Genomic DNA, 26,845 nt, shown 5'->3' with positions numbered 1-26,845 from the left:
CCAAAAAACTCCCAAACCAAACACCAACAAACTAATTAATAATGATTTATTATTTTTATAGCAATAAACAGGTTTTTTTCCCCTCCTATTACAATCTTATGTGAATCCTCAGTGAACAAAGTAATTAAAAGTAGAATCACTCTGGTTGAAACTGGGACAAGAAGGCTGGTACCCTACAACCCCAAGGCACCTCTTCATACAGTTTAAAAAATAACAGAAGCCTGGGAGCCATCCCCATCACCACAGGACAATTCCAAATTCGTGAGGTTCCACCCATAGAACAGGAGGCCCCACACCCATTCTGAGCCCTGGGGGGTTGGAGTACTTGGGTGCTGTGGGTGAAGCTGTTGAGGGAGAAAAATCAAGAAAAATCACCAGGACCAAAGGGGAAAAACTTTCCTCTTCATCTAGCCCAAAATCCCAGTGCTGCTAAATCTCAGGCTTGTCTTCCTGGGCACCCCCCGGGCCCTGAAGGGGGTGCATAGGCATCCTGAGGGTGCTGGTGGAAAGGGGCTTGCCACACTCCTGACCCTTAGTCAGCAACAGGGCAGCCTGGGGGCCTGTCACAGAACTTTGAGGTGAGGGTTTTTGTTTTAAAAGACAAAAGGAGCATGGAAGGAAAGACCTAAGAAAATGTAGAGGGAAGAATGAAGAATGTTATGACAGAAATGCACTCCCATTAAAAATTTGCATTTTTTTAAAAAGAAAAGTTCATCTCATGTTAATCTAAAATTTCATCGGGATTTCTAGAGGTTTGTGGGGAAAAGCATCCTGGTAAATGTATATGCTAATGGCGTATCCACGGGACCTTGTTATAGTGATGGAAATTCTGTTTCTTGCAAACACTAATGTAATCCTCCCTTTATAGCTTAGTAAAGCTGATTGACAGAGTATAAAATTGCTTTTTAATCGAATTTAGGAAACAAAATGTGTCGTGGGTTTTAGCATTTAAAAGTGCTTGAAGCATGGAAGCAGAAACTCAGAATAGCCTGGCAGATTGTCTATGATATTGTATGTCAATGGCACATTTCAGAAATATTATTATTTCAATATAAGTTTCTTTGACTTGAGTCATATTTTGTTCCAAAGTTTTTTTTGGATTAGAGAAAGGAGAATGTATTGTGGAAATAGGACCCAGGGAAAAATGAACACAAACCAGTTTTTAGCCACATTTCTCAAAAACAGAAAGTTTCTAAGAGGTCTCTCTCTTTAACAAAAAGCAGTGTACACTGCTTCCACGGAGGACAGTCTCGCCGAGAACCCCGCCTCCCCCCGCTCACCCTGTCTGATGCTTCCTCAGCCTTTGGTCCCACTGACCACTTTCGATAGCGAGGTCGTCTTGGCTGCGAGCCACCTGCTCCCTGTGCCGCCTCTCCGGGCTCTGCTGCTGCAGCACTTCCTCCCCGCCCTCCCTCAGGGCGGTCCTCGGTCCTCTCCTTTCCTTCTGGAAGCCCTCCTGGGAGACCTCGTGTACTCCCGCGTCTTCAGCCTCTCTGCTCCCCGCACAGCCAGGCCAGCATGCCTTCACTCCTCCCTTCAGGCCATCACTCCAGAGGTGTTTTGTAGGCACTTCAGCTGTTTTTGTTTCCTTCCCACCACTAAGCCTCTTCCTCCTCTGGTGTCTTTATCTTAGCTGATGATCTCCCATTATGGTAGTTTCCTAAACTAGAAATATCTCAATCACCTTGAGTCCTTCTCTCATCCTTAGACTCAGCCAGGTGGCAAGTTCAGGGGAAGTCCCCCTCTTCAGTCTCATCGGCCCTCCCTTGGACAGGAGCTTTTAAGACTTTGCTAACCTTAGTCTGTTCCCTATCTGGTGCTGCTACACATGACTTGCCCATTTCTTTATGGAGAAACTTTGGTACAAACTGTACCAACTCTCTTCCCAATGCCTACTGCAGGGATTTTCAGACTCTGCCTAGGAGCCATTAGAGTCTTCAGTCCTTCTTGGGTGCTTCCCTTAAGATTCCCCACAGCTTTGTTTTACATTAACTTCACATTCTGTGTTACGTTTCTTTTTTTCTTCAAAACAGAATTTTCAGGGTATCACAGTTCGAAAACCACAGAATAACTCAGGGCAAAGGTTGTACTCTGGGGCAAATCACGCAAGGCCTTTTACATCCACGTTTCCTGCTTCACTCCCTGGAGAGTAGCATGAAACCTGAGTTCCAGGATAGGTTCCATCACACACAAATCATGCAACCCTGGACAAGCTATTTAACTTCCCAAAGTGTCCGTCTTTTTCACCTGTAAAATAGGAATAATAGTATCAGCTCCCTCACACAGTTGTAAGGTGTACCTGAGGTAAATACGCTTGACATGTGTTAGCGCTTCCTCAGAGTTGGCCATTGCCGTCAGCTTAGCACTCAAGCCCTTCAAGACTGCAAACCCATTATGGCCTGTGATGCTTTGGCCCAGCCTTACAGTGGCTTCCGCCTCCCCTCATCTTTATAGTTAAACTCTTGTTTATTTAGTAAGACTGACTCATATTTTCCTCTTTCTGTGAAGCTGTCCCAGAGACAGTGTTCCTCATTTGCTTCCTTAGTCCTAAGTATATGCCTCTTACTAAGACAGTCATCATGTTGAATTTTATTGTTTCTTTGTCTGTACATGTGCGCACACATGCATGTTTACACACACACACACTCTCTCTCTCTCTCACACACACACACTCCTACAAAGATTAGAGGTCACCAAGGTGGGGACCTGACCTGATCATGTCCATGCACTTGAGGTGACTTGTGGATGTGCCCATATCTGTGCCCCTGGGGTAAACTATGGGGTCCTCCCACATGTGTGATTGGAGAACACTGTGGCCCCTGCTATGGGCTTCCAAGGTGGCACAGAGCCTGCTTGCCAGTGCAAGAGCTGCAGGAGATCCGGGTTCCATCCCTGGGTCAGGAAGATCCCCTGGAGGAGGAAATGACAACTCACTCTAGCATTCCTGGTCTGGAGAATCCCATGGACAGAGGAGCCTGGGGGGCTACAGTCCATAGGGTCGCAAAGAGTCAGATACAACTGGGCACGTATGCATAACATGTGACCACTGCTATATCTGTGCCCTTGGGGGACAGCACGCCCATAACTTTTCTTGGGATATACTGTGGACATGCTGTATTTTATGAGTGAAGCAAAGTAGCTGATGAATAGATAAGTGAACCAGCAAGAAGCAGCGAGCTTGAGAAGAGGACCCCTGGGTGGTACTGCAGCTCACCCGGCTGAATTTGGCATTTCAGCTTTGCTTTGTGCTTGTCTTCATACTGGTCAGTTGATGACCCCTGGCAGCCAGTTCTCTTTAGCTGAACTGCTACTACTATAAAATTGCCGAAGTGTTTTACCGAGAAACAGATTAAATCATCTGTGGGACATATATCCACAGGAAACACAACTTCCCTCCACAGTAATTTAAATACTTCATTTGTTTGTTGGTTAGCAAAAAATAGCTTCTATTTAATGAATACTCCTGTGCCAGGAACTGTGTGAATGCTTTGCAAATATCATCCTATGTAGTATACAGAAGTTAAAACAGCAAGAGGGTATTTTTATTATTCTGTTTTAACAGATGAGCAAACTGAGTTTGAAAAAATTACATAACTTGTCTGAGGTCTCTTAGCAGAATAGTGGAGATGGGATCCAAGCAGCAGTTTAAGGGAGCAGGGAGCAAATGAGCAGTGGGACCGGGGCGAAGGACTGCACACCTGAGGCCCCACTGCGGCATGGTCAGAGCGAGCCGTGGTCCCCTTCAGGCATCTCTGTTCTATTCCAGAATGTGTCTTGCTGACTCCAGGGAGTGGACATCACTGAAACTCAGAATATGCAGCATGGCTTCTCAGTCAGTCAGTCAGTCAGTCAGTTCAGTCGCTCAGTCGTGTCCGACTCTTTGCAACCCCATGAATCGCAGCACGCCAGGCCTCCCTGTCCATCACCAACTCCTGGAGTTTACTCAAACCCATGTCCATCGAGTTGGGGATGCCATCCAACCATCTCATCCTCTGTCGTCTCCTTCTCCTCCTGCCCCCAATCCCTACCAGCATCAGGGTCTTTTCCAATGAGTCAACTCTTCGCATGAGGTGGCCAAAGCACTGGAGTTTCAGCTTCAGCATCAGTCCTTCCACTGTAGCACTAGTTTATTCTCTGAGCCCTTTACTGATGTTTTTAACACATCATTTCTAAGCTTAACGCCTCTTTCAGAGCCAGTTGCACCAGAGCACTGAAGACATGAAAAATTGATCCCCTGGTTATCTTGTTTATTTGTGTGGTTTGCTTTTTATGTTTCTGATGCAAGTCTAGAAAATAGTTTTGTTATTATATACACACACATACATGCACATACATATACATGTAGAGAGAGAGAAAATATTAAAATGCTTATTACAGAAAACTTGGAAAGCATAGAAAAAGTGGAAAAATTAATCTCCATAAGATCAAGTATTTTCCACCATTAACATTCAATCTGTGACCTTCCAATGCTTTTAATTACTACATGTGCATTTGTATTACCAAAATCACAATCTGTATGATACATTTGTTTTGTTCTTTCTTCATTTAGTGATATGTCATGAACATTTTCTCATGCTAATAAATATTCTTCCACTACCTGATTTTGGATGAAGAACATGATAAGCTTCATCTAAATGTATTGTAGTCTAATTAATTTGTTCTTTCTCATTTTCTTTAATCCCATGTTTTTGCCAGTTATTTTCACAGGACTTCTGCTGTTACTAGTGTTGAAAATCCAAAACGGGAGTATGGACTGTTTGGCATTAGTATCTGTGTGAAGGATAACGTTGGAATCATGTTCACTCTAATTATTATAGAATTTTAAGACCTTAACAGAAGAGATCTGAGCAGTCACCTGGGGTAGCCTGTGACAGGGCACCTCCCTCCTACACCATTCCCGACAGGTGAACCAGCCTCTGCTCACAGACCTCCATAAGCAGACACCACTCAGCTCCTCTTCATCTGTGCTAATGTGTGATGTTCCTATCTTGAGCTTAGGAGCAAGATTCTGACACAAATAGATTTTGAAAAGTTGCTTCCGAAACCTTTAGAAGCATGTGCTTCAAGTGCAATGTGATTTGAGAATCTGGGAAGGAAGTCAGAGGCAGGATGGCAGGCAAGATAGCGCAGAATGCTGGCCTAGCTAATCGAAACCAAGGAACTGCTGCAGGCAGGCAGGGAGTGTTCTCTGATTTGCAAGCTACAGTTATTCTAATTGATTTCTGCATAGTTGTGGATAGGGATCTGCCCTTTCCATTTATTCTTCTCTTGACAAGTAAGATGTGAAATGTTGTTCCATGCCTTTCTAATTTAAATGTTGCACATGTTGAGAACTAATCTTGCCAACCATTTTAAACCAGGCCAGAAACATAACACACTGTTGTTATTAGTCTTCATTATTTGGTTAGAGCCAACATTTTGTTTGAAACCATGCTGCAGTATAAATCTCCTTTACAGACAAAACCTGCTTATGCCATAAAGTAGATGCAATGGGAAGGCAGCTGAGTTTTCTTGGTGAGCTGCACTCCTTTGTCTCATGAGGCTGTTAAGGCCAGGGATGCTCATTTTGAGAGACTTCTTGGGAAATGAGATTCATGTTCTTTGGGATCTTATACCTGAGCTGAGACTTATAACTAATCTAAGGTGGTGTGTGAAAAGTACACATACACAGAGATCAGAGGGAGTCAGAGGAGAAACAGCCCATTACCTCACAGCCCATACTGGGGGCTGTGGACAGTGTCCTTGAAGCCATATGCACCACGTTCAGTCAACAGGCTGAGTAAACCAGCTGTCTCATAGACATGTGCACTCCTGCTTTCCAGATATTATGTAGACACCCTGGCGGCCAGTAGTATTTTTAAATGAATTCTTGTATTATTACTATTTATTGTAACTTTTTGCCTTATTGTGTATTTCTGATCAGTAGATTTGACACACATCTGTGAAATTTTTTCATTTTATAAATGGTTTCGATTACTTGAAGATTAGAAACTTCCATTGTTTGAATCAATGCTGTCCACGAGGACTTTCTGTTATCACGGAAATATCTCTGCCTTGTCCAGTAGTATAGTCACTAACTCCATACAGCACTTCAGCAATTGAAATATGGCTAATGGGAACTGAGGAACTGAATTTTTAATTTAATTTAATTTTAATTAATAAATAGGTACACATTAAATAGAGGATAGCACATTGGACAACACAGATCTATTGTATCCCTTTGTAGATAATTTTCTAGAGGTCCTCCCTCCTTCCCCAAGTTCTTTCTGCCACACCCCTTCCTGGTTTGTTGAGGCTTCTACCCACTTTTGGGTGTCTACTAGGCCACTTCTTCTCAGGTGCTTCTATTCCTGAAGGTTCTTTAGCCCAAGAGAAGGGTTCTCTCGCAGATGCTTAATGATATGATTGTGAAAGCCTTTCCTAATCATAGAAATGAAAAGGAATGGTAAGTTACACTTTTCTTTCAACCACTATCCAATCCTTAGGAACTTGAGGTGTTTATTTTCCTGGGATACATGAGATAGGGTTTTCATATTTAGTTTGTTTCAAAGGTCATATAACATGATCTTTCTTTAAAAGTTGACTGCTTGATAGGCCGTAAATAATTATTAGAAACTCAGAAATCAAAATCTTATTCTAGGGCACTCATTAAGCAAGAAATTTTCCCTTTCCTTTGCTCTCTTGATGATTATTAAGAGTGATCAGAAGGTCTTCCTTCTCTAACTTTGAAAAAATATCAATACAGCTCGGAGCATTTTATAAGTTATGACTCTTGGGACCTTCTAAGATCATCATGGGCAGTGGCACCATATGATATAATAACTTCTGTTAAGGTAAAATCACAAGATGATAACCAAATATCTCTGAATGTAAAATTCACCTTTGTATTTATATTATGATTGATATTTATTATAGATACAGTGCTAGTACGATTAGTAGGTAATTCAAAATCATTATCTTTCCCAAAAGATGTGTGTTGTGCAGTGTTTTAAAGCAAGATGGAGGCAGAAAGCAATAACATGTAGAATTCAAAAAAGCATATGAACTCATACCCAGGGAGCTCTCATCAAACTAATGACCACCTTTCATGGACCAGCCTGGGAAGAGGTGTTTCTCTGGAGGAGGGCCTTCAAACCCACAAGGGTGAAGGTGCAGGCTGCTCTCTGCTGCCCTCGGTTGAGCATTCTCACTTCCTGCTCTTCCTGCTTTGAAGCTCTGAGTTCTCTTCAGATATTAGACCCCGAGCAAGGGAAGTTTCATTTGCTGAGCCCAGAGGCCAGAATGTGTCCGCCCGGCTCCTGCTGGGCAGTGTGCCCTGACACCGAACACGCTGAGAGGCAAGGAAGGTTAAGGCCACTGCACCCCCGGGCCCAGCGTGCACAGTGAGATGAGAGGGAAACGCTGATGGGTGTCTCGGGATCTCCGTTCTGTGTCTTTGGATTCTTCCACTCTTCACCCTCTCTCATAAATTTCCTCCAACACATGAATCCAGACAGTTGTTTCTGACATTAAAGTTGTGTTGGATTTCTCTTCTCATAGCACCTCCATTTGCCGTGGTGGTGCTGTTTTCATGAAACACATGCCTCTGTGGCCTGCTATTCTCCTTTTGATAGGAGATACCTGGGTTGTTGCGACTGTGGTTGGCAGTTGGGTGTGTGTCTGTGTGCTGGGGACAGATCCCAAGGGGAGGCGGTGAGGAGTGGAGCATGGGGAACGCCAGCCAGCAAAGACCAGTGAGCTTTTGCAAATATAAAATACCAGCCTGAATTTGCTTCCCTTTCTATTCTGTAGTAAACACAAAGGAATACAGATGGAAACTTAGTCTTCTATGAGCCCCCAGGAAGAATATCCATCCTCTCCCTGTGCTCTTGAGGCCCCTGAAGTGTTTGAAAGGAGCCAGAGGAAGAACATGCTTTGGGGTCTGTTCTGCTCCCTCCGTCTGGGCCTTCCTGTCTGTGCCCAGGCTGCCACCCCTCCTTCTCCAGCATCTGAGGAGCTACAGGTGACCCTCTCCACAGGACCCTGGCCTTCTCCTTGGTAGATCTGTGTAGGAAAACTAATGGGCAGTGCTCGGCATCCTTGTCTCTACTGCAGTTGGTTTAGGCTTATGACTTCTTAACCTTCATGTGTTTGCTTCATGTATTTTGCTTCTGGTTACAAAATTATGCCAAATGATCGTATCTTCTAAATTTTTCTTTTTCTGCTTGAGTCTATATGTATATATTTCTTTGATTAGAATATCTTAGCCTGAAAGCCTCTGATCTTCACTGTAGGAAACTAGTACAAGGCTAATTATCTGTCAGCAAACTTTGGATTGCTAGATGTTTCCGTAATTGCCCTCAAATGTGGTATTGAGGTTGCAGGTTTGAGAAAACACTTATGAACAGTGGCTTTGGGGAAATTACCTTCTATTTTCAATACTGAATTCCAAATTACTGTGTATTAACGCATCTGTCTCCTGCCTCTTTTAAAATTTCAGTACCTACTAGAAATGAAAAGCTTAATCCTGCCCCCAGAACACATCCTGAAGCGAGGGGACAGTGAAGCGATAGCATATGCGTTCTTCCATCTGGCGCACTGGAAGAGGGTGGAAGGAGCTTTGAATCTTCTCCATTGCACGTGGGAAGGCAGTAAGTAATTTTCTTTCTTTGAAACATTTTGTTTTAAAAGCATGAAAACATGCTAAAGCTGTTTTTGCCCTGAGTATTTGTGATGAATGATGAAGATTTACATATCTATAGCTGTGCTCTGTGATTCCGTCACAGAGATGTGGTTAATCACTCTGGCTCTCTGGTTTCCCAGTGATGGTGGGTATTATTCTGGTGACGTTTCCTCTGCACCTCAAAAAGACACGTTTACACAGCGGAGGGGGTGGATCTGGGCTGTTCCAGCAGTCATGCTGTGCTTAGGTGCTCAGTCGTGTCCGACTCTTTGCAACCTGCCAGGCTCCTCTTTCCATTGGATTTTCCAGGCAAGAATACTGGAATGGGTTGCCACGCCCTCCTCCAGGGAATCTTCCCAACCCAGAGATCAGAGGAGCACTCTACTCCCGTAAACTCTCCTTGGAGACCCAGACAGCACCTCGGCATCATGGGAGTCTTTGGCATGGAGCCAGGCCCCTTGCTGGGCTCTGATGACCCCTTCCAGATGGCCTTTCTGGGAGGGCTGGCTGAAGAGCCACAGTTATCCTCCAGGAGAGCTTGGTTGGCCAAACAAAAGGGAGCAGCAGTTATGCCTCAGGACAGCTGGACCCTAGTATGGTGGCAGGGGTAGCCTTGTGTGTTGAGGAAGAAGTGCCTGTTAGATGGATGTGGGGATACATTGATCTGAGCAGCTGCTGACACCATCATTCTGTGTGAGAAGAAGCGGCTGTAATGGTGAGTGAGACATGCTCCCGGCCCCAGAGAAGCATCTCATCCGATTGGAAGGAGTAACCAGCAGCATTAGCAGCTGCTCAATGATTTTTCAGACGGGAGAGACCTATGGGGTGGAGCAGTCATGGGTAACCTTATGGGTCACATGAGATTTGAACCAAGCCTTGAAGAACTAAGACAGCTTAATAAGCAAGGCCACTGTGAACAGTGCTAAGTGTGTGGGGGGAGCTGTCAGGGAGAATGAAAAGGGCTCAAGATTGTGGATTATTGAATATGTATATTGACACTGTTATCATAAATTTAAGCAAAACAAGCATAACATGTAGCACGGGTTTTTCCCCCCTTCATGGGGGAAAAGAAATTTGAGTCTTCTGATAAGTTTTCCTTAGTTCACCCCTACTCTGATCAGCCTCACAAGCAAACGTCTTTTTAATCCCTTTCACTGTTTATTTTTGTTCCTTCCATTTCCATTTTGCCAATCTTCTACTCTTCCCTTTTCCTGCCCTTCCCTAACCCAGCAGGAATCTAAACTGGTACAGGAAAGGGGTGGGAGCAGCCAAATGAGATGGAGTGAAAGTAATTCAACAGAGATAGGACTCAAGTTGATTGCAAGTTTTTTGTTTAGTTGTTTTGAAAATACTTTTTCAGAGAATTGTAGCCAGTCTAGTTAAATCACTTACTGTTTATAACTTGAGGGGTGGTGACTTGGTGGATATTTCTACACTCACTCTGTTAGTGTAATAACCTACTCCAAGTGTCCTGGTCCTGGTGTTTGGATGTGTTAAGACAGCAGACTCTTGCTCAGGGTGTGTGTGGACACGTGCACAGTTCTCTCTGGCTTGGGCTTATTGTTGCATTTATGGTGTTCTATACAGATGAGACAAAAGGAATTTTTATTTAAACATGAGAAAGAAAGAGATAAAGCCCAGCAAGACTGAACATGAGAAGCCTTACCTAGTATTAGTCATGGTAAAATTAAATGGACAAATTGGCTTACCAAGTAAGAACATCTGTATAGATTCAGTTCAGTCGCTCAGTTGTGTCTGACTCTTTGCGACCCCAAGGACTGCAGCACGCCAGGCCTCCCTACCCATCACCAACTCCCGGAGCTTACTCAAACTCATGTCCTTTGAGTTGGTAATATCATCCAACCATCTCATCCTCTGTTGTCCCCTTCTCCTCCCGGCCTCAATCTTTCCCAGCATCAAGGTCTTTTCCAATGAGTCAGTTCTTCACATCAGGTGGCCAAAGCATTGGAGTTTCAGCTTCAACATCAGTCCTTCCAATGAATATTCAGGACTGATTTCCTTTAGGATAGGACTGGGTGGATCTCCTTGCAGTCCAAGGGACTCTCAGGAGTCTCCTCCAACACCACAGTTCAAAAGGATCAATTCTTTGATGCTCAGCTTTTTTTATAGTCCAACTCTCACATCCATACATGACTACTGGAAAAACTAAAGCTTTGACTAGACAGACCTTTGTTGGCAAAGTAATGTCTCTGCTTTTTAATATGCTGTCTAAGTTGGTCATAACTTTTCTTCCAAGGAGCAAGTGTCTTTTAATTTCATGGCTGCAGTCACCATCTGCAGTGATTTTGGAGCCCCCAAAAATAAAGTCTGTCCCTGTTTCCATTGTTTCCCCATCAATTTGCCATGAAATGATGGTCCTGGATACCATGATCTTAGTTTTCTGAATGTTGAGTTTTAAGCCAACTTTATCACTCTCCTCTTTCACCTTCATCAAGAGGCTCTTTAGTTCTTCTTTGCTTTCTGCCATAAGGGTGATATCATCTCCATATCTGAGGTTATTGATATTTGTCCCTGCAATCTTGATTCCAGCTTGTGCTTCATCCAGCCCAGCGTTTCTCATGATGTACTCTACATATAAGTTAAATAAGCAGCGTGACAACATACAGCCTTGATGTACTTCTTTTTCGATTTGGAACCAGACTGTTGTTCCATGTCCAGTTCCTACTGTTGCTTCTTGACCTTCAATCTATGGATTGGTATCTTGGAAATATAGTAATAGAAGCTTATTGATTGGATCTGATTGATAAGATAGTTAGTCCTATAGAAAAGGTCAGAAGAGGGGTGGGGCAAGAAATGATAAAGACACAGTATTAGGACTGGCGTAACTGTAAAAATAAAAAATAATGAAAAAATTCTGTTTGGAAGTTAGTTACCCCATATTACCAGATAACAATGGGGAGATGCTTTGGAAACAGTGGGAAGGGCAGTGAGAGATGGGAAGTGACACAGTGATCCCCACATCAAGCAGTGAGGTACATTGGGGGGGATGTAATTACCTCAAATTAGATGGGTGGAACACTTTATTACCTCAAATTAGATGGGTTGAGTTTTTAGACATAAAACAGTATGGCAGGGTAGTCAGGGACCTATATGGAAGGCAAACTCTGCATTTAATACTTATAGATAATTAAGAAGCAAGCCAGGAAATTACACAGCTGTTCGGTTTTCAAAAAGAGAGTCATACCATTCAGTTTTAGAAAAGAGAACCATGAGAGTGCTTACCAGGTGCTGACTACCTTAGTTAGTAGTTAATTAGGGACCTTAGTAGAGGATCCCAAGAACCTTGAAAAGTGTTTCTGTAACAGTGTAATTCACAGAGGGTTTGCATTTCCATCATTTCATGGACTCCTGATAAAGTTCTGAGTCAGGCAGGACAAAGATGGCCATCTTAGATGTTCAAGAGAGAAGCAGGCTCATTGAGGTGAGCAACCTATTGAATGTCTGCAGGCACTGATGTTAGAATCAGGTTTACTGTGTCTTCACTGCTCTTTTCTGTAATGCCAGCTATTTAGGCCTTACCTGGATAGATTAAGGAGAAGAGGAGCAAGTCATCTCTGAAACATTTCTTTAGAAGCCCTCAGTTTATACCACTACTTACATAAGACTGGGGTATTCCTATGCCCTTTCTAATGTTTTGAAAGCTTATCATGCTATATAAAATTATATTTTGTTATTAAATATTGATTTAAACATTTAAAATACAGAATGAGCCCAATTTTATATTAAAAATACGTTCTATGTATGAACAAAGGTAAAAGAGGTTAGAAATAGATATACCTTTAAGTAGATTTTTAAGTGATTTTTTCTTCATATTTGTATTTTTCAAACTTTCTACAACAACCATATATATTTTATTCAAGCATAAATACTTATATGTATATATGCACATGTGTATATATGTATATACATGTATTTAAAAAATAATCTTTCGTTACAAACAGTTTTGTCTTTCTTTAAAAAAAACAAAGCTATAAATCTGTCTTGAAATTTAGGAGAAAGAATTACCGCTCCAACTTCAGGCAGTTGTGTGCAATTGTTTGACAAGACTTCTAGATCTGTGTCCATTCTAAGTTAAGCGGAGGCATCAAAGCTCTGGATTTTAAATCAGAAGACTTGGATTGGAATTCTGGCTCAGCTACCCATTTAGTGATATTAACGTACCCATTTTTTGAGAACTGTGAAGCGCTGGTGGTATTGAACGCCACCGCCCTATTGCAGGTTGGTGAGCTTCAGGGCAGTCCCTCTGAGGGCTGCTACAGTTCAGGAACCCTGCTTTTCCCTCTCTGGAGGTCAGTGGGGCTCCCCTAGGGCTGCCCGTGCCTAAGCTCAGGAGGCTGCACTTCCTCCAGTTCACCACTGGGTGGCGCCTTTTGACATCGCCAGTCTCAGAGTCTAGGTTTTCACCTTTAAATACTTTTTTTCTTCATTCTGAAATTTAAGACCATTCCCCAACTCCCTTCCACTTCCTCTTTTTCACTAGAAAGAGAATTCAGGGAGGAAGGTAACAGTACCTAATTTCACTAGGTTCCATGTTAAAAGTGAGTATTCTTTCAAAAATTCACTTTATCTTTTAAAAAAGAATTAGAAGCCTTACTTATGTCAGTAGTGTTGGTTAGGGGTGGGGATGAAGTATAGTTTTCTTTGCTTTTTAATGAGTTTATTATGTTGGAGCATTAGTCATCTTGTGGAATTAAGTGAGTCTCCCACCAATCAGGCTGAAATAACTCACATTTTTGATAAAACCCCAAAGTCCAGCTGATGCATGGCAGAGATTGTTTGGGTTTGAAACATATGGTGGTTTGAAAAAAAAAAACCTGAATCCTCAACCACAAATACATCAGCATTTCAAAGGTTTGTAAAATGTTTGATTCATCACTGTTCCAGCCCCTGAAATTACACAATGTGTTTCTCAAAGTAAGATAATCAAGAAAGAGGAAAAGTTTTAATTTATTTAAGATTTAAAAACATATTCCTAAAAAATATATATATATATATATTCCTAAGTTCATTACACAACCGCCATATTATCTGAGTTATATTTATTTTAAGCACTGTAGGTTCTGGTTATCTTCACAAACATGTACACACATGACTGCAAGTATATGTTGAATATAAAAAACATACATGAATGAGGAAACTCGTTTGAACTATGTCTTTAATTACAATGGTATTGCGCCTTATAGTGTCCTGTTTTAAATGGCACATCTTCTAATTTACCTGTATTAAATTCTGATGCGGCCTTATCTCCGTCCTGCCTTGATATTTTCAAGGCTCTGATTTGGCTGTATTTATTTTATAAAGTGAGGTAGTCTGCTGACTGCAACTGGAGAAGATTTAATTTTCAGGTTCCCTATGTCAGAAGACTAGAATACCATGGGGTAAATCACTTAGCTTTTCTTTGTTTCCATTTTCTTCCTCACTTGATCTTTATTTTCTTTTTCAAGATTTTTTTTTCCCAAAAAATTCACTAAATAATGTATAAGATTTGACGGTGGTGTTTCTTAGGGGGATTAAGGCAAATCTTTCCTTTGAGAGGAGAAAATGGCCCATTGTTGAAGCAAAGGATGAGATTCTGATTCTAATTTATTCTCTTTGAACCTGATGGTAAATGCTACTGGCTGTAAGATGTGATCCTTGGGGCATTTCCTCTAATCAAACCTTTCCTCCGAAAGCCTGGCACCTTTGGGACTGCTAAAAGAGAAATTCTCCCACCCTTCAGCCCATGGATCCAAGGCCTAATTTTATAATTTGGGAGAAAACAATGGCAGCTGAAGTCCCTGGCCATAACCAACTTATACTAGTAACCGGACTCCAGATATTGTATGATGCTTCCCCACCTACTGCCCAGTAGAACCAGCTTGCTTCTTTCACTTATTCAGTTTTGAGCAACTGACCATAATTTGGATCCACTGGGGCTTTTAAAGGGAAAATTCTGTCTCTTCCCTGCTGAGCATTAATTTATTCATTCCTTTATTCAGTGAACATTTATAGGTATTCTTTTGGGGATATCAAGATAAGTAAGACTCTGAAATGCTTTGGGAGAAACAATGTGTGTGTGTGTACACATGTATGTGTAACATATAGTGTGGGTAGGAGCAGTGCTATCATGGAAGCAGGAACAGAGTATTAGAGTGTTACAGGTCAGTAACAAGTTAGTGACTCTGCTCCGAAACTCTAGAATTTTTCTTTGAAATTGGAATAGAACATCATATAATCTAAGAGGAAAGTGGTTTTCCAAGGCCATATAACTAGATAGTGAAAAAATATAGATCAGAATCCAGAGTTTTGACTTCTGCATTTTCTTTGTTGTTGTCCCCAAAGCCTCACAAAAGACAGAGAGCTTTTATGGCCATTGCCTATGTTATAGTCAGCAGAATGTAAAATGTAGGTTTTGATGATAATTTCTATTCTATCATTTGTACTGCTAATTGTTCACAGATAAGCAGCATTTGTACTTACAAGCTAGAGTTTGACCTGACAGAGCAAGTAGGAGCTCGGGGTTGGTGGGAAGGGAACGTAAAGAGAAAACTAACTTTCCCTGAGCAGTCAGGCACTATGTGTAGACACCTTGAGCTCTGCTGTCACACGTAGGCCCTTTAACGGCCTCTCGAGATGCTTGGTGTTCTCATTTTTATGGACATGTAAAATGACCCACTGGACACAGAATAATGACCCACCCGAAGTCATGCAGTTGTCAGCCTGGTCCAGTTTGGCTCGTCATGAGCTGTCACCTCCACTGCTACCCCATTAGGTATACGCTATCACAGGGGAACTTTCTCACTCGTTTTCATGATTATTGTCTCATCTATTTCCCACCCTGAGCAGTCAGCTCCATCAGTCCAGAAACAGGGCGTGCTTGGCTCACATTCCTGCTATACAAGGAAGATACTCACATTTTGACCATGTAGAGCTGGGATTCAAACTCAGTTCTTAGTATTGCAAACAATCTGTATAAAGTTCTCTGAGATCCTCTTTGAAAATTCATCATAGGCAAAGTATCAAACATTGCCTTCTATCCTTGCCTATATTGTGGATAGGATGAAAGGTCATTAGAATTCAGTGGGAAAATCAAGAGTTAACTTATTCATGTATCCATCCTTGTGTCCATTCTTTGGTTCTCTTGATTCTTTATCCAGAATTGGTCAAGTCTCTGATGGGTGCAACACTGACATAGGCTTGAAACCCGTCTAGGAAATGTGTCTGGGTGAGGCCAGAAGGCAGTAGTGTGGTGTCTCACACGTTATTGTGGAGGGCCTGCTGTGTTCACTAAGCAGCTCCCAGTTTCATTTTCCTCTCCCACAAAGGCGCAGTGGAAACCAAGGCAGGGGAGGAGATGGCGCAAAAGGAGAAGGCAAAAATGCCACTGGGTTCCATGTACCAACACTGAATAGTCCAGACTTTTTGTTTTTTTTCTAACCAAATGCACGTAAATTTTCATGTATTTCTTCTGAAATGTATGGTTTTTTGTTTTTTTTTTTTTGGATGGAGATATTTTAGGAGGTTTTTAGTCACTCATGAAATAGGTCAAATTCATAAAACAGTTCAAACGACCTTTTTTTTCATTCTCACTTGCCCCGCTAAATCAGTGTCTTACTACTTGCACTTGCAAACGTTCTGGCCATTCAACTAAAGCCACAAGGTCCTTGTGGGGCAGTTATACATATTTGCAGTGAGAGGACCAGGAGGTGGGGGGTGCAGCTGGCACGGCTCGTCTGGTGCCTCTTCCCACTCCTTCTAGACCTCCAGTGCTTATCTCACACTTTGCTGGACCCCACCCAGCAGGGTGGATAAAGGATAGAATTGCAAACAGAAATTGTGTTTGCTTTTGTTTAGTGAAGCCAAAAGTCTTAGCATTATTTTATGAACTCGATGTAAATGACAACTGACATGAGAAAGAGAAGTTTTAAGGGCACGTAAGCATCCTTACTATCACGGGGCTTGGGGGCAGAGGATGGTACAGGAAGAGTGTGTGTGTATTCTTTGTTGAATCATATATAATCAGTGTCTTCACCCTCTCCAGAAAGACCAGAACTGATTAGAAGGGAAAGAGTAACTTGATGCACAAACTTTGTATGCATGCCAAATACTGGAGTAAAAAACATTTGGTATCTGATTAAAAAGACACCAACCAACCATTTGATTTCTATGGTTGAACACTCTCAAGATCTCGCACTCCTATATTTCATTTAAAAAATTGTTCCCTGAAGTGCAAACTGACTTCAGTTTTGAATAAAATTTAGCATTCAATTTATAGCCACTTTGAAAACTGAGGGTTTATTTATATCATATGAACCTGGACAGATTCTTAATTACAGGAGCCCTAGTGCACATGAAAATCTGGATTAAAAAAAAAAAAAAACCTTCCATATAGGTTTTCCTACATTTTTGGGATGCTTTCATAGCAGCCATCATTTATGGGAAATGGTATTAAAATCCTGCCATATTGCAGTTTAAATGCCCTGCTTCCCAGAAGAGAGTTTAGTGTATCCTATAAAGCACTAAGTGAGTTTTTTGTTTTTTTGGTTTTGTAATTTTTTTCCTTCTCTTGCAAGCCTAGTTCTACTGAGAGAAATGCTGGTTCCTTCAAGTAATCTTTGTGTGTTAACAACTTGTGCAGGGAACCCCTCTCTTGCTTGCTGTAATGGGCAAAAGTCATCTTGGTTTGCATGAAAGAGAAGGTCTGATTGAACTAGGGTGAGCCTTTCATTTTAAGAAGAGTTAAAGTCTGGGGTGTTTTTAATGTTTTAATCTCTGTTTAAGAGGTTTCTGTTACAAGAGGAAAATTGATAACATTTTTACCTCAGCCAACTGCCAGCAAACTGGCTCTACTCTAATCCCACGTTGTAGTGATTTATATTCTCTGTGGCAACGTGCTGTAACCTCAGAGTGATAGCACTGTGGTGCAGATTGACTGCATTCCAAATGCTGGGATCACATACATAATGTTTTTACTTTTAAATAATATTCAGACACCAGAATAAATACCATATGTGCACTGATGCTGGTTACAATGGAACCTTGTCATGTCTCGTGAGGGAGAACATTCTTTGTTTCTGATTTCTGTTTGAAATAAGTATGCAAAAGACAAATATGTACATTGACAGCATTTTGAGAAGACTTTGGTAATTACACAGCTGAGGACATAGCTAGGAGTCCTTGAAATGCAGCATTTGAGGCTGAAAGGTTTGCTGTGTTGCCACCATCCCTCTTTGCCACACAGGAAGGCAAGGATCGTAATTCGACATTCCCAGTGTAGGGTCTAGTTTTTTTATATTTCATATCTATGGCATGCTGTAGTTGCCGGACATCTGTGGAAGAAAAATTACCTCCTCGAGTACTGTTCATAGGAACAGTGAGACTAACATGCTGATGACATTGTAACAGGGAGAGTAACGCATGTGAAAATGGGAAGAGATGGATTGACTGGAAAGTCATAATTCAGTGTGAGACCTAATGTTATCTGATGCCCCAAAAGCAGAGCTTACGTGGCCTGACATCCTCAAAATACAGATACTCAATCTCTCCAGATCCATTTTTTCCCCCACATGATGTTGAAGATTTAAAAGTTTCATAAAGTTTAGAAATACCTCCCAAGTCATGCACTTTTAGATTCTTGTTTTTATCCATCTTGGTTGGAATTCTAATCCACCTAGACATATTTTTAAAATAGACATGCTAGAATGCCTTTCATATTTGTGCATCTGTGACATGCTCCCACAAGTCAGTCCACGTTGCTTCTTGGGGAAGCATTTCCATCCAGGTTTGTGTTATTACCCTCAGCTGAGCTATATTGAATTAGTGCTCATGACATTTTCATAATATTTTATAGCTGAGGAAACCGTGGGCATTGGAATTGATGGCTTTGCCTACTCCTCTGCACCCCCATCCCCACCCAGTGTTGTGAGGTTTGTCCAGATATGTAGTGTGAGGTTAATGTGTGAGTCATTTGTCATAACACATCTCTGACAGTTTCTCTGGCACATGCCTCAGCATGTGGGTAAGTCTCCATTCTTTCTGAAAGTTACTTGTAGAAATGTTCACCATTATAAAAATGCTCAAAATGCTCTTCATGAAGTTGAAATGTTATGAGACAAATATTGTGCCTCTAACATGTTGTCTCTCCTTTTCAGCTTTTCGGATGATCCCTTATCCCTTGGAAAAGGGGCATCTGTTTTATCCCTACCCCATCTGTACAGAGACAGCAGATCGCGAGCTGCTTCCATGTAAGTCTCCCCTCCGTATTCTTCTCCTGGGCTGGTGAGGGTGGTGTTCCGACAACGGGGATAGAAAGAGGTGGGAATGATAAATGTTTATGATGTTCCTTGTCTTCTATTACTCTTCTCCCAAACCCTGCCCTCATTTGATAGCATAAGCATTAAAGTGAGTTATGTGTGTAGGCTTGGCTTCTTGCTCCTCCACGTCTTTCCAGATTCATCAAAGGGAAAGACCCCTGGTGACTGAAGTTTAGATGAAGAGACATCATGTCCTGGCCGGTCTGAGCACAGAGACCCTAGTTTGAGGCAGATGCCCCTTGCTGGGCCGATCCACTGTGCGGGGCTTGGCCTGGGCTCTCCTGCTGGTCAGAGGCAGTCTGCACACACTGGAGTCTAAAGTAGAAACAGAGGAGTTGCAAAAGAGTCTGGCGGGGAGAGCAGGGCAGCATGAGGATGCTGGCATTGCCACCAGAAACAGACCTGCGGGCCAGGTGGGCATGCTTCCTGCAGTGATGCAGTGCTGTTGGCTGGCACGATTTCCCGCAAGCATCTCTTGGATGGCATGCAGTGACCTGGGGGGGTGTGTGCAGGGCACACATGCAGCCTCAGCCCGGTCCACAGCAGGCAGAGGGCAAACCCTACCCTCGAGGGCCTTACCAGCTGGCAGTTGGAGGGCCTGTACCGCACGTGGAAAGTATGATTTGGTTTACTGTAATCCAACATTGTTTTGACAATTCCAGCTGAATAGTTATTATCAAATTATACTGTGTATAAGGAATCGTGTCCAGGCCCTTCATGTGGCCCTGCCTTAGGACATGCTTTTCTCCCTCAGATAATAAGCTCCAAATTTTGACTATTTTCTCTTTCCTGTCCGCTCTCCTGCTACTCCCACCCTGCACCAGCCCCAGTTCTATCACATCTCATAGCTCTAACATAGTTAGATGCTTTGCCCAGAGGACCAGCTGAACTTTGGAGCCCTGGGTGCTTGTAAACTGTCCAATGACCACATTTTTCAAGACGGTTTTAAATCTCCAAAATGGTGGGGTCCAGGTGCAAAATGAGCTGCCGTCTCAGGATGAAGGAGCAGAAGGCAGCTCTCTTCTTTCTTTGCTGTGTGACGAGTTACCTCAGGAGCTGGCGGCCTCAGTGGTATGGTGTTCCTCACCATCTGCATTTACTGTGTCAAGGGGTTGGGTGCCTCACTCTGCATTAGATTTGGTTTCAGAAACAGGGTCTGTGATGGGCCCACACTTTTTCCTTTCAGCTCTCCCTTCAGGGAGATCCTTATTAGCATTTCTGATTTCTGGTAAGAAAGGCAGTTTTCTAAAAAGTATATTGTTTTAAAATGTTTTAATTGTGTTCAAACACGTTTCCATGGGGGATAGCTTCACTATTAGAACAAGATTATAGTTCTTAAAAGATAGTGTCTAGGAATAATCTTTACGGTCCTAGAATAGAAAATTATGACTCACGTTGATTTAATTGAACGCAGTGGTTCAAGTCTGATTTCCCTTCACAGTCCCTGGGTGGTGCGGGTAAGGATGAGAGGAACATGTGGGTTCACATGTTCCCCGCGTCCAGCACATTAGTGGTGCGGCGTCCACGGCGGCCCTGAGCACACGTCCACCCAAGGAGAATCCGAGCAGGCTGACATCCCTGGGTTCAGGTTGAGGTGCTTGTTGGTGTTTGTCCCTCCCTGGCCCTCTACCCTCTCTTGTTTTGGGCTTAGAGTTGAAAGGCCGAGGAAAGGCTTGAGACCTTGGGTTTCCTGAGGAAGATGGAGACCCTTGGTCCTTTGGTTGGAATGGCAGTGTTGTTCACACACGGCCACATGGCTTCCTTCCGCGGGGCCAGCCTTTGGTGCTTTTCTCTCTGTGCAGGTCACTTGATTTAAAAGTTATGAAAAGCTCTAAAATCTCCCATCATTGATGGATGGTTGGTCCTTGCTAAATGTCTCTCCCTCAGGGTGGTATCCTCCACTGATATAGTTAGATTATACCAGGGAAAAATACAAGCTACACTAATATCTGGGCTTCCCAGGTGGTGCTAGAGGTGAAGAACTGGCCTGCTAATACAGGAGATGCGAGTTCGATCCCTCGGTTGGGAAGATCCCCCGGAGGAGGGATTGGCTACGCACTCCAGTATTCTTGCTTAGAGAATGTCATGGACAGAGGAGCCTGGCGGGCTACAGTCCATGGTCACAAAGAATTAGACACGACTGAGTGACTTAGCATACACACATACACACTAGTATCTCCCTATGACAATGATTTAAAGATTACAGGACAGTGACAACCTAGAGAGAAGAGTTTTTATTTCAGGATACTTAATTTTGGATTTTACACGTTTTGTTCAGTGAACATGTGTTTTATAATTTGAATAAAGTTTTGTTTGTGTTTCCTTTTGAGAAAGGAATACTGTGTATTAGGTGTAGATAGTGTCACTGTCCCTGCCCACGAACATGTGACATCCCCATGTTAGCTCCATCATGCCCTGGATAGAGTCCTGAAGGGTAAATATGGACTTGGGAGAAGCACTAGGTCCCAGAGGCTGGCAAAGATGTTGGCACTCATTCATGCAGGGGCCCCACGTTTTTCCTTTCCAAAAGGCTTCAGCCAAAGCTCTGAAGAGTCTGTCCCACCTAGAGAAGTTCCCTGAGAGTGCATTTCACCGCAACTCTAACACTTCCCTTTTGTTCTTCTCCACAGCTTTCCATGAAGTCTCAGTTTACCCCAAAAAGGAGCTTCCCTTCTTTATTCTCTTTACTGCTGGATTGTGTTCCTTCACAGCCATGCTGGCCCTCCTGACACATCAGTTCCCGGAACTCATGGGGGTCTTTGCAAAAGCTGTGAGTATTTGCCAAGGGGGAGGCCTCAGGCAGGCGGCAGGGAAAGTCATGAAAAGCAGCATAAGAGAAAGGGGGGAGGGTCGTGTAAAAGTGAGTGTGCTTGTACTGATCCTTTGTTCACTGAGACTTCATCAGTGGAATCAAAATGAGAAAGTGTAGCTTGTTTATTACTGCATGCCTTGCCTCATTTCACATACAAAAAAATTCTCAGCAGTTCCCCCAAAAATGTGTGAGTTCTAAAAGAATTACATGAAGAATTAAAGAAATCCTAGCAAATGAAAAATATTTGGGAGGTTATTCAGTTTTATATAAATTGAATGACATTATTTCTAATCTTTAGGTATTGTAGGTCTTTCCTTCAAGAAGGATAGAATTTACATTTTCAAAGATGATTTAAATTTTAAAAGTTGTAATATCAACAAATTAAATTGTTTGGGGGATGAACTGAGAAGCTGTGAAGGGTGTATAGTATTAATAAGTATAGAAATATAATGTTTAGAAATATCAGAATCCATTAAGACTCTTTAAAGAAGGTTATGGTATATGTATAGCTGATTCACTTTGCTGTACAATAGAAACTAACAACATTGTAAAGCAGCTATACTCCAATAAAAATTTTTAAAAAGGGATGGACTGACTATAATATATACACCAAATTTCAAACTTAGTCTTGGAAAAGAATATACAATATCTCATTAGTTACTGTACTGAATTCATGTTAAAATGGTTATTTTTAGATATATTGAGTTAAATAAAATGACTATTACATTCTTTTCTAAAAAAAAAAAAAAAGATGGTTATGGAGAAGAGCTTTAATAAGAAAAGTCATCTGCATTGACAACCAAGAACCAGTGTTTCCTTGATGAAACCTGACTATTTCCACCTGTACACACAGTAAGGATAAGTTTACTAATTTTGCCACAGAGGAGTTTCAAACAGAAGGAGTCAGAAAAAGAATACCAATTGTTTCCCTGGAACTCCATTCTGATTTCAAGGCAAGTAGAGTCAGAAAGGATGATTTCTAACTTGGCTGGGTTGATTTAATCCCTTTCCAGATGATTGACATTTTCTGCTCGGCAGAGTTCAGGGACTGGAATTGCGAGAGTATTTTCATGCGTGTTGAAGATGAACTGGAAATCCCACCGGCACCTCAGTCTCAACATTTCCAAAACTGAACTCATCACCCTCCTCCCCCCACCACCAAAACTGCTCCTCCTCCCGTATCCCTGACCTCCGCCAGTGGCTCTGACATCCACCCAGTCACTCAAGCCAGAAACTCGGCAGCCCTCCCAGACTTCCTTCTCTCACCCCTTACATCCCATCTGTCTGTTTCCACAGTCTGTTGGATCTAACCTCCTGAGCCACTCGGCGGTCAGTAGATGGAATTCACCTCTTATCTTCCTTCTTCCCCCATGACTCTCTCTTAGTTTAGATCTCTGTGATTTCTTGCAAGAGTCTTAACTGGCCTCCTTTTTTCCAGGCTTATCCTCTGCCAGGATTTCCTTTGTACTGACCCAAGAATGATGTTTTTTAGAAAATCTGAGCATGTCACTTCTGTGCTTGAATTTCCCCAATGGTTTCCCCCCAACATCAGGATAAAGTCACAGACCTTTAGCATGGCACACAAGGTCCTTTGTGATCTGGCCCTTGCTTGCCTCTTCAGCTTGTCTCTCTCAACTCTTGCCCAGGCGCTGCTCTTGGGCCACAGTGGATTTCTCACCATTCCCAGATGCAGCAGGCTCTTATGCACCCCAGAGCTTTTGCACTTTCCATTCACACTGTGTGGAATGCCCTTCCCCATTCCCACCAGCACTTGTCCAGTCTACTAATGCCTCTTTATTCTTTTATACTCGGCTTCCTTTCTGAGTTCCTCCTAAGCTGAGTTAGACACCTTTCCTCTCTGACCCCACCCACGAATACCTATATTATTACATTTATTGTACTGTATTATAATTGTTAAAATCTTGTCTAACCCCCTTTTAGAATGTGAGCTCCTTGTGAGCAGGACTGTGTCTTCCTCATCTCTGTATCCCCACAACTTTGCCTTGCACATAGTAGGTTTTTAATAAATGATTGTTAAATGAATAAATGGTAGTGGTTTCTGCAGAAAGAATCAGAGTAAAAACTCAGATACAGCTTAGCATTTCTTCTTTTATAATTATAATCATAGATGCTAAGAGTTGAAAGGGACCTTAAACAAAGCTTGATGGACTTCACCTAGATGCATCTTGAATACTTTTAGCCATGGGGCATTCACCTGTTCAACTTGGAAGTCCGTTCCATTATTGGATCACTCAGAATTCTTCCTTTTATTGGTCAAGTCTGCCCTCCTTTAATTTCTACTCATGTTCCTATTCTACTCTCCAAACTATAGTGAACAACTCTACTTCCTCTTTGAAATTCATGAGGCAGTTACTACATTCATGGCCACCTCTTACTTCTAACTTACTACCTTCTGTTTTCTTCAGACAGAATATCTTTTTTTTTTTTCAGACAGAATATCTTAAAGTTCCTTAACATGATATGATTCCTGAACCCACTATCGTCTAAGCTTCCACTGTGGATACTCCCTAGTTTGTGAGCCTATGCCATTCATTATTTGCTTCTATCCCAAGCCAACCTCTGAATTAAAGTACCTGCCAAAAGTCTGGTAGATTAGAGTATAATGTAGTGAAATTTAAAATAAGAGTATATTCACAACATTAGACAATGTCATTGGCCCAGTACTCTTCCTTAAACTAATACACAGCTCTTGGTGGGAGTTTGGGATCAGGACAGTTATTCTTAGCCTCTGATGTGCACAGAATTCACCTGGCCCCACCACTGGGAGTTCAGAGTGTTGAGTGTTAGCACCCAGGAATCTGTGTTTTTAACAAGCTCCCTCCCCACCCACCACTCATTATGAAGATGGATGGGTTGAGGACTATTCCTTCAGAGAACACTGGCCTCATGAAAGCCAGCCTTCTAGCAGCCATCTGTGGATGCATGGTGCAGTGTCAGAGCCATTGAGGTGACTGCTTTCTAGGAACCAGTCATTTCACCCTGGCTGCACCTTCAAATTATCTGGGAAGCTTAAAATTTACTGATGCCTGATCTTCCAACCCTGGGGGACTCTGACTTAATTGGCCTGGGGTGCAGCCTGGGTATCTGAGTTTTCAGATGCTCCCCCTTGGTGATTTGGGTGTGCAGCCCGGGCTGAGAACCACTGTATTATATGGAGTGACTGCCTGAAGCTGCGTTAACCAGGGACAGGGCTAGAAGGAATGGCAGATAGTACATAGACTACAACTGGGCATTCCCTAGGTTAGGCTGCGTCGCTGCCACAATATCGCAAAGATGTGTTCATTACAGATTAGACCAGGGGCCACTCTCCTCATTTAATGTTTCCAAAGCTTTAGTTTTGAGTCAGAGACCAAATGATTAAATAAAATATAAATTTGCCTTTACAGTCCTCTTATTTTATTTGCTATCAAGGTGTGATAGTTTGGTCAGCTACTCACAGTTTTCAAATGTAGTTCAGATAAATTTGCTTTTAAACCTCTGCCTGGAGGATCACATTCATCTCCCCCTTCATTAAGGTTTAGCAGTTTCCAACATGTCTGGAGAGATTTTGTGGGGAAGGAAGATGGATAGCCTGAAGGAGACAAGCCCCATCTCCTTCCTCCTCCCCCCACCCCCCCCTCCCTGAGTCTTTGCCACATTTTCACTCTTGTCACCTCATCAGGCCCCTCGTGAAGACCCCCACAGGTTATCACAGCTGCCCTAAAGGCTGCCTGCAACCATTTGCAGCTTGTGAAAATGATTTTCTCAGCCCTCGCCTGAGATAATGTCCCTGGGATAATGACTTAGTAGATGGAGAGAGATTGCACTGCCACCCGCCAGGCTGCGTGCAGCTTGGGAACTCTCCAGTGTGTTTACATGTTGGTACGCAGCCAGTAAGGAAGCCCGCAGCCAAGTGTGAGCCACTGGAAAATAGTAAAATGAGAGGCTTCAACTGGCTCTCCCCGCCTAATCTAATCTACCTCAATGACTTAGAACTAACTCTTCCTAGAATGTTTGGTTACCAAGATAAGGTTGCTCATATAAATAAGTGATCGTTCCAAACCCAGCCCCTCGCAGAATGTGGGAAGGTCAGCGTGCTGACCTCTTCTGCTTGAAGGGCCCTGTCTTTACTCCTCTGGTCTCTCTCCTTCCCTGAGATCCAGCCCCCTGACTTCTGACTCTCGTCTTCAGCTTATAGGCCCTGACCTCTTTGAAGTCTGATATTGATTACAGTGAAATGTCAATTGTCTGATTGCAGTAGGGCACCTGGAACTTATTCAGATAAGCAGAGGCTTTTCAAATGTTAATGAAGCATGTTGTGAGCCGTGACCTTCTTCTAAATAATGGTGTTTTGGGAAAAGGAGGATCAGGCAATTGAAGTGTCTCTCTCTTTTATTATTAGTTCAGTTGCTTTTTCTCACCACAAGACATTAAATTACAATGGGTGGGTTTTGGACCATGTATCTCTGCCCTCAGGACAGGAGTTTTGGACATTGAGATAGATGAGCTGTTCCAGGGTTGCCTGGTGTTGCTCATTCAGACTTAACTTTTCAGGCAATAACATTTCCCAAGTCCCTCAGTGAAACTGTTGTTTCTCCATGTGCATTGGTTGAGTTTTGGGCCAGAAAGTGTTGACTGGTTTTCAAACTTGCAAAGAAATATAAATGAGCATCCCAAGGAAGTAAGGCATGTTCCACCAAATTTTTTTTTTTTTTTTGTAGTACCTCCTGATGAAAGCCACTGGTGAAAAGAGCTTATTGGTTACAGGCACCTTATTACATTGCTGCTTCTTCCGTATGGGTGAGGGACGGGTAAGAGGATGTGAGGAGCGCTACTGAGGAGGAAGGTAACCTAGTATCAAAGGGTGCGCATCCCAACTGGGTGAATGCGAGAGAACTAGGATCTCTAGGAAACAGCTCAAAGGACTCTTTCCTCAATTCTCCCAAGGATAGAACATCCTAGATACAAGGAAGAGCAATGACCACATACACGGGCGGTATTAGGACTTCCTTCTCTTGTGGAGCCTGGTTGAGAAGCACAGGTCTGGTCTAGACAGGC

General features: G+C 42.6%; 1 protein-coding gene across 6 annotated transcripts in view; it reads left to right on the top strand.

The window, feature by feature from the left end:
• The window catches only part of ST7 (suppression of tumorigenicity 7), a 252,485-nt gene that overhangs the window by 219,796 nt on the left and 5,844 nt on the right, over positions 1–26,845 (top strand). For 4 of the 6 annotated variants that reach the window (XM_065939228.1, XM_065939230.1, XM_065939232.1 and 1 more), the window contains 4 exons: positions 8,480–8,630; positions 18,814–18,906; positions 21,606–21,745; positions 22,801–23,824. In XM_065939228.1, coding sequence (XP_065795300.1) covers positions 8,480–8,630; positions 18,814–18,906; positions 21,606–21,745; positions 22,801–22,920 — 504 coding nt within the window. In that variant the 3' untranslated portion in view covers positions 22,921–23,824. Of the gene's footprint in view, positions 1–8,479; positions 8,631–18,813; positions 18,907–21,605; positions 21,746–22,800; positions 23,825–26,845 lie in introns of those variants that run through there. The other 2 variants (XM_065939229.1, XM_065939231.1) reach the window with 1 other exon arrangement.

Source organism: Muntiacus reevesi, chromosome 6 (genome assembly GCF_963930625.1).
Source record: "Muntiacus reevesi chromosome 6, mMunRee1.1, whole genome shotgun sequence".
NCBI classification, from domain to species: domain Eukaryota; kingdom Metazoa; phylum Chordata; class Mammalia; order Artiodactyla; family Cervidae; genus Muntiacus; species Muntiacus reevesi.
Note: the sequence above shows the minus strand (reverse complement) of the source record. Positions and strands in the feature narration are given on the sequence as shown.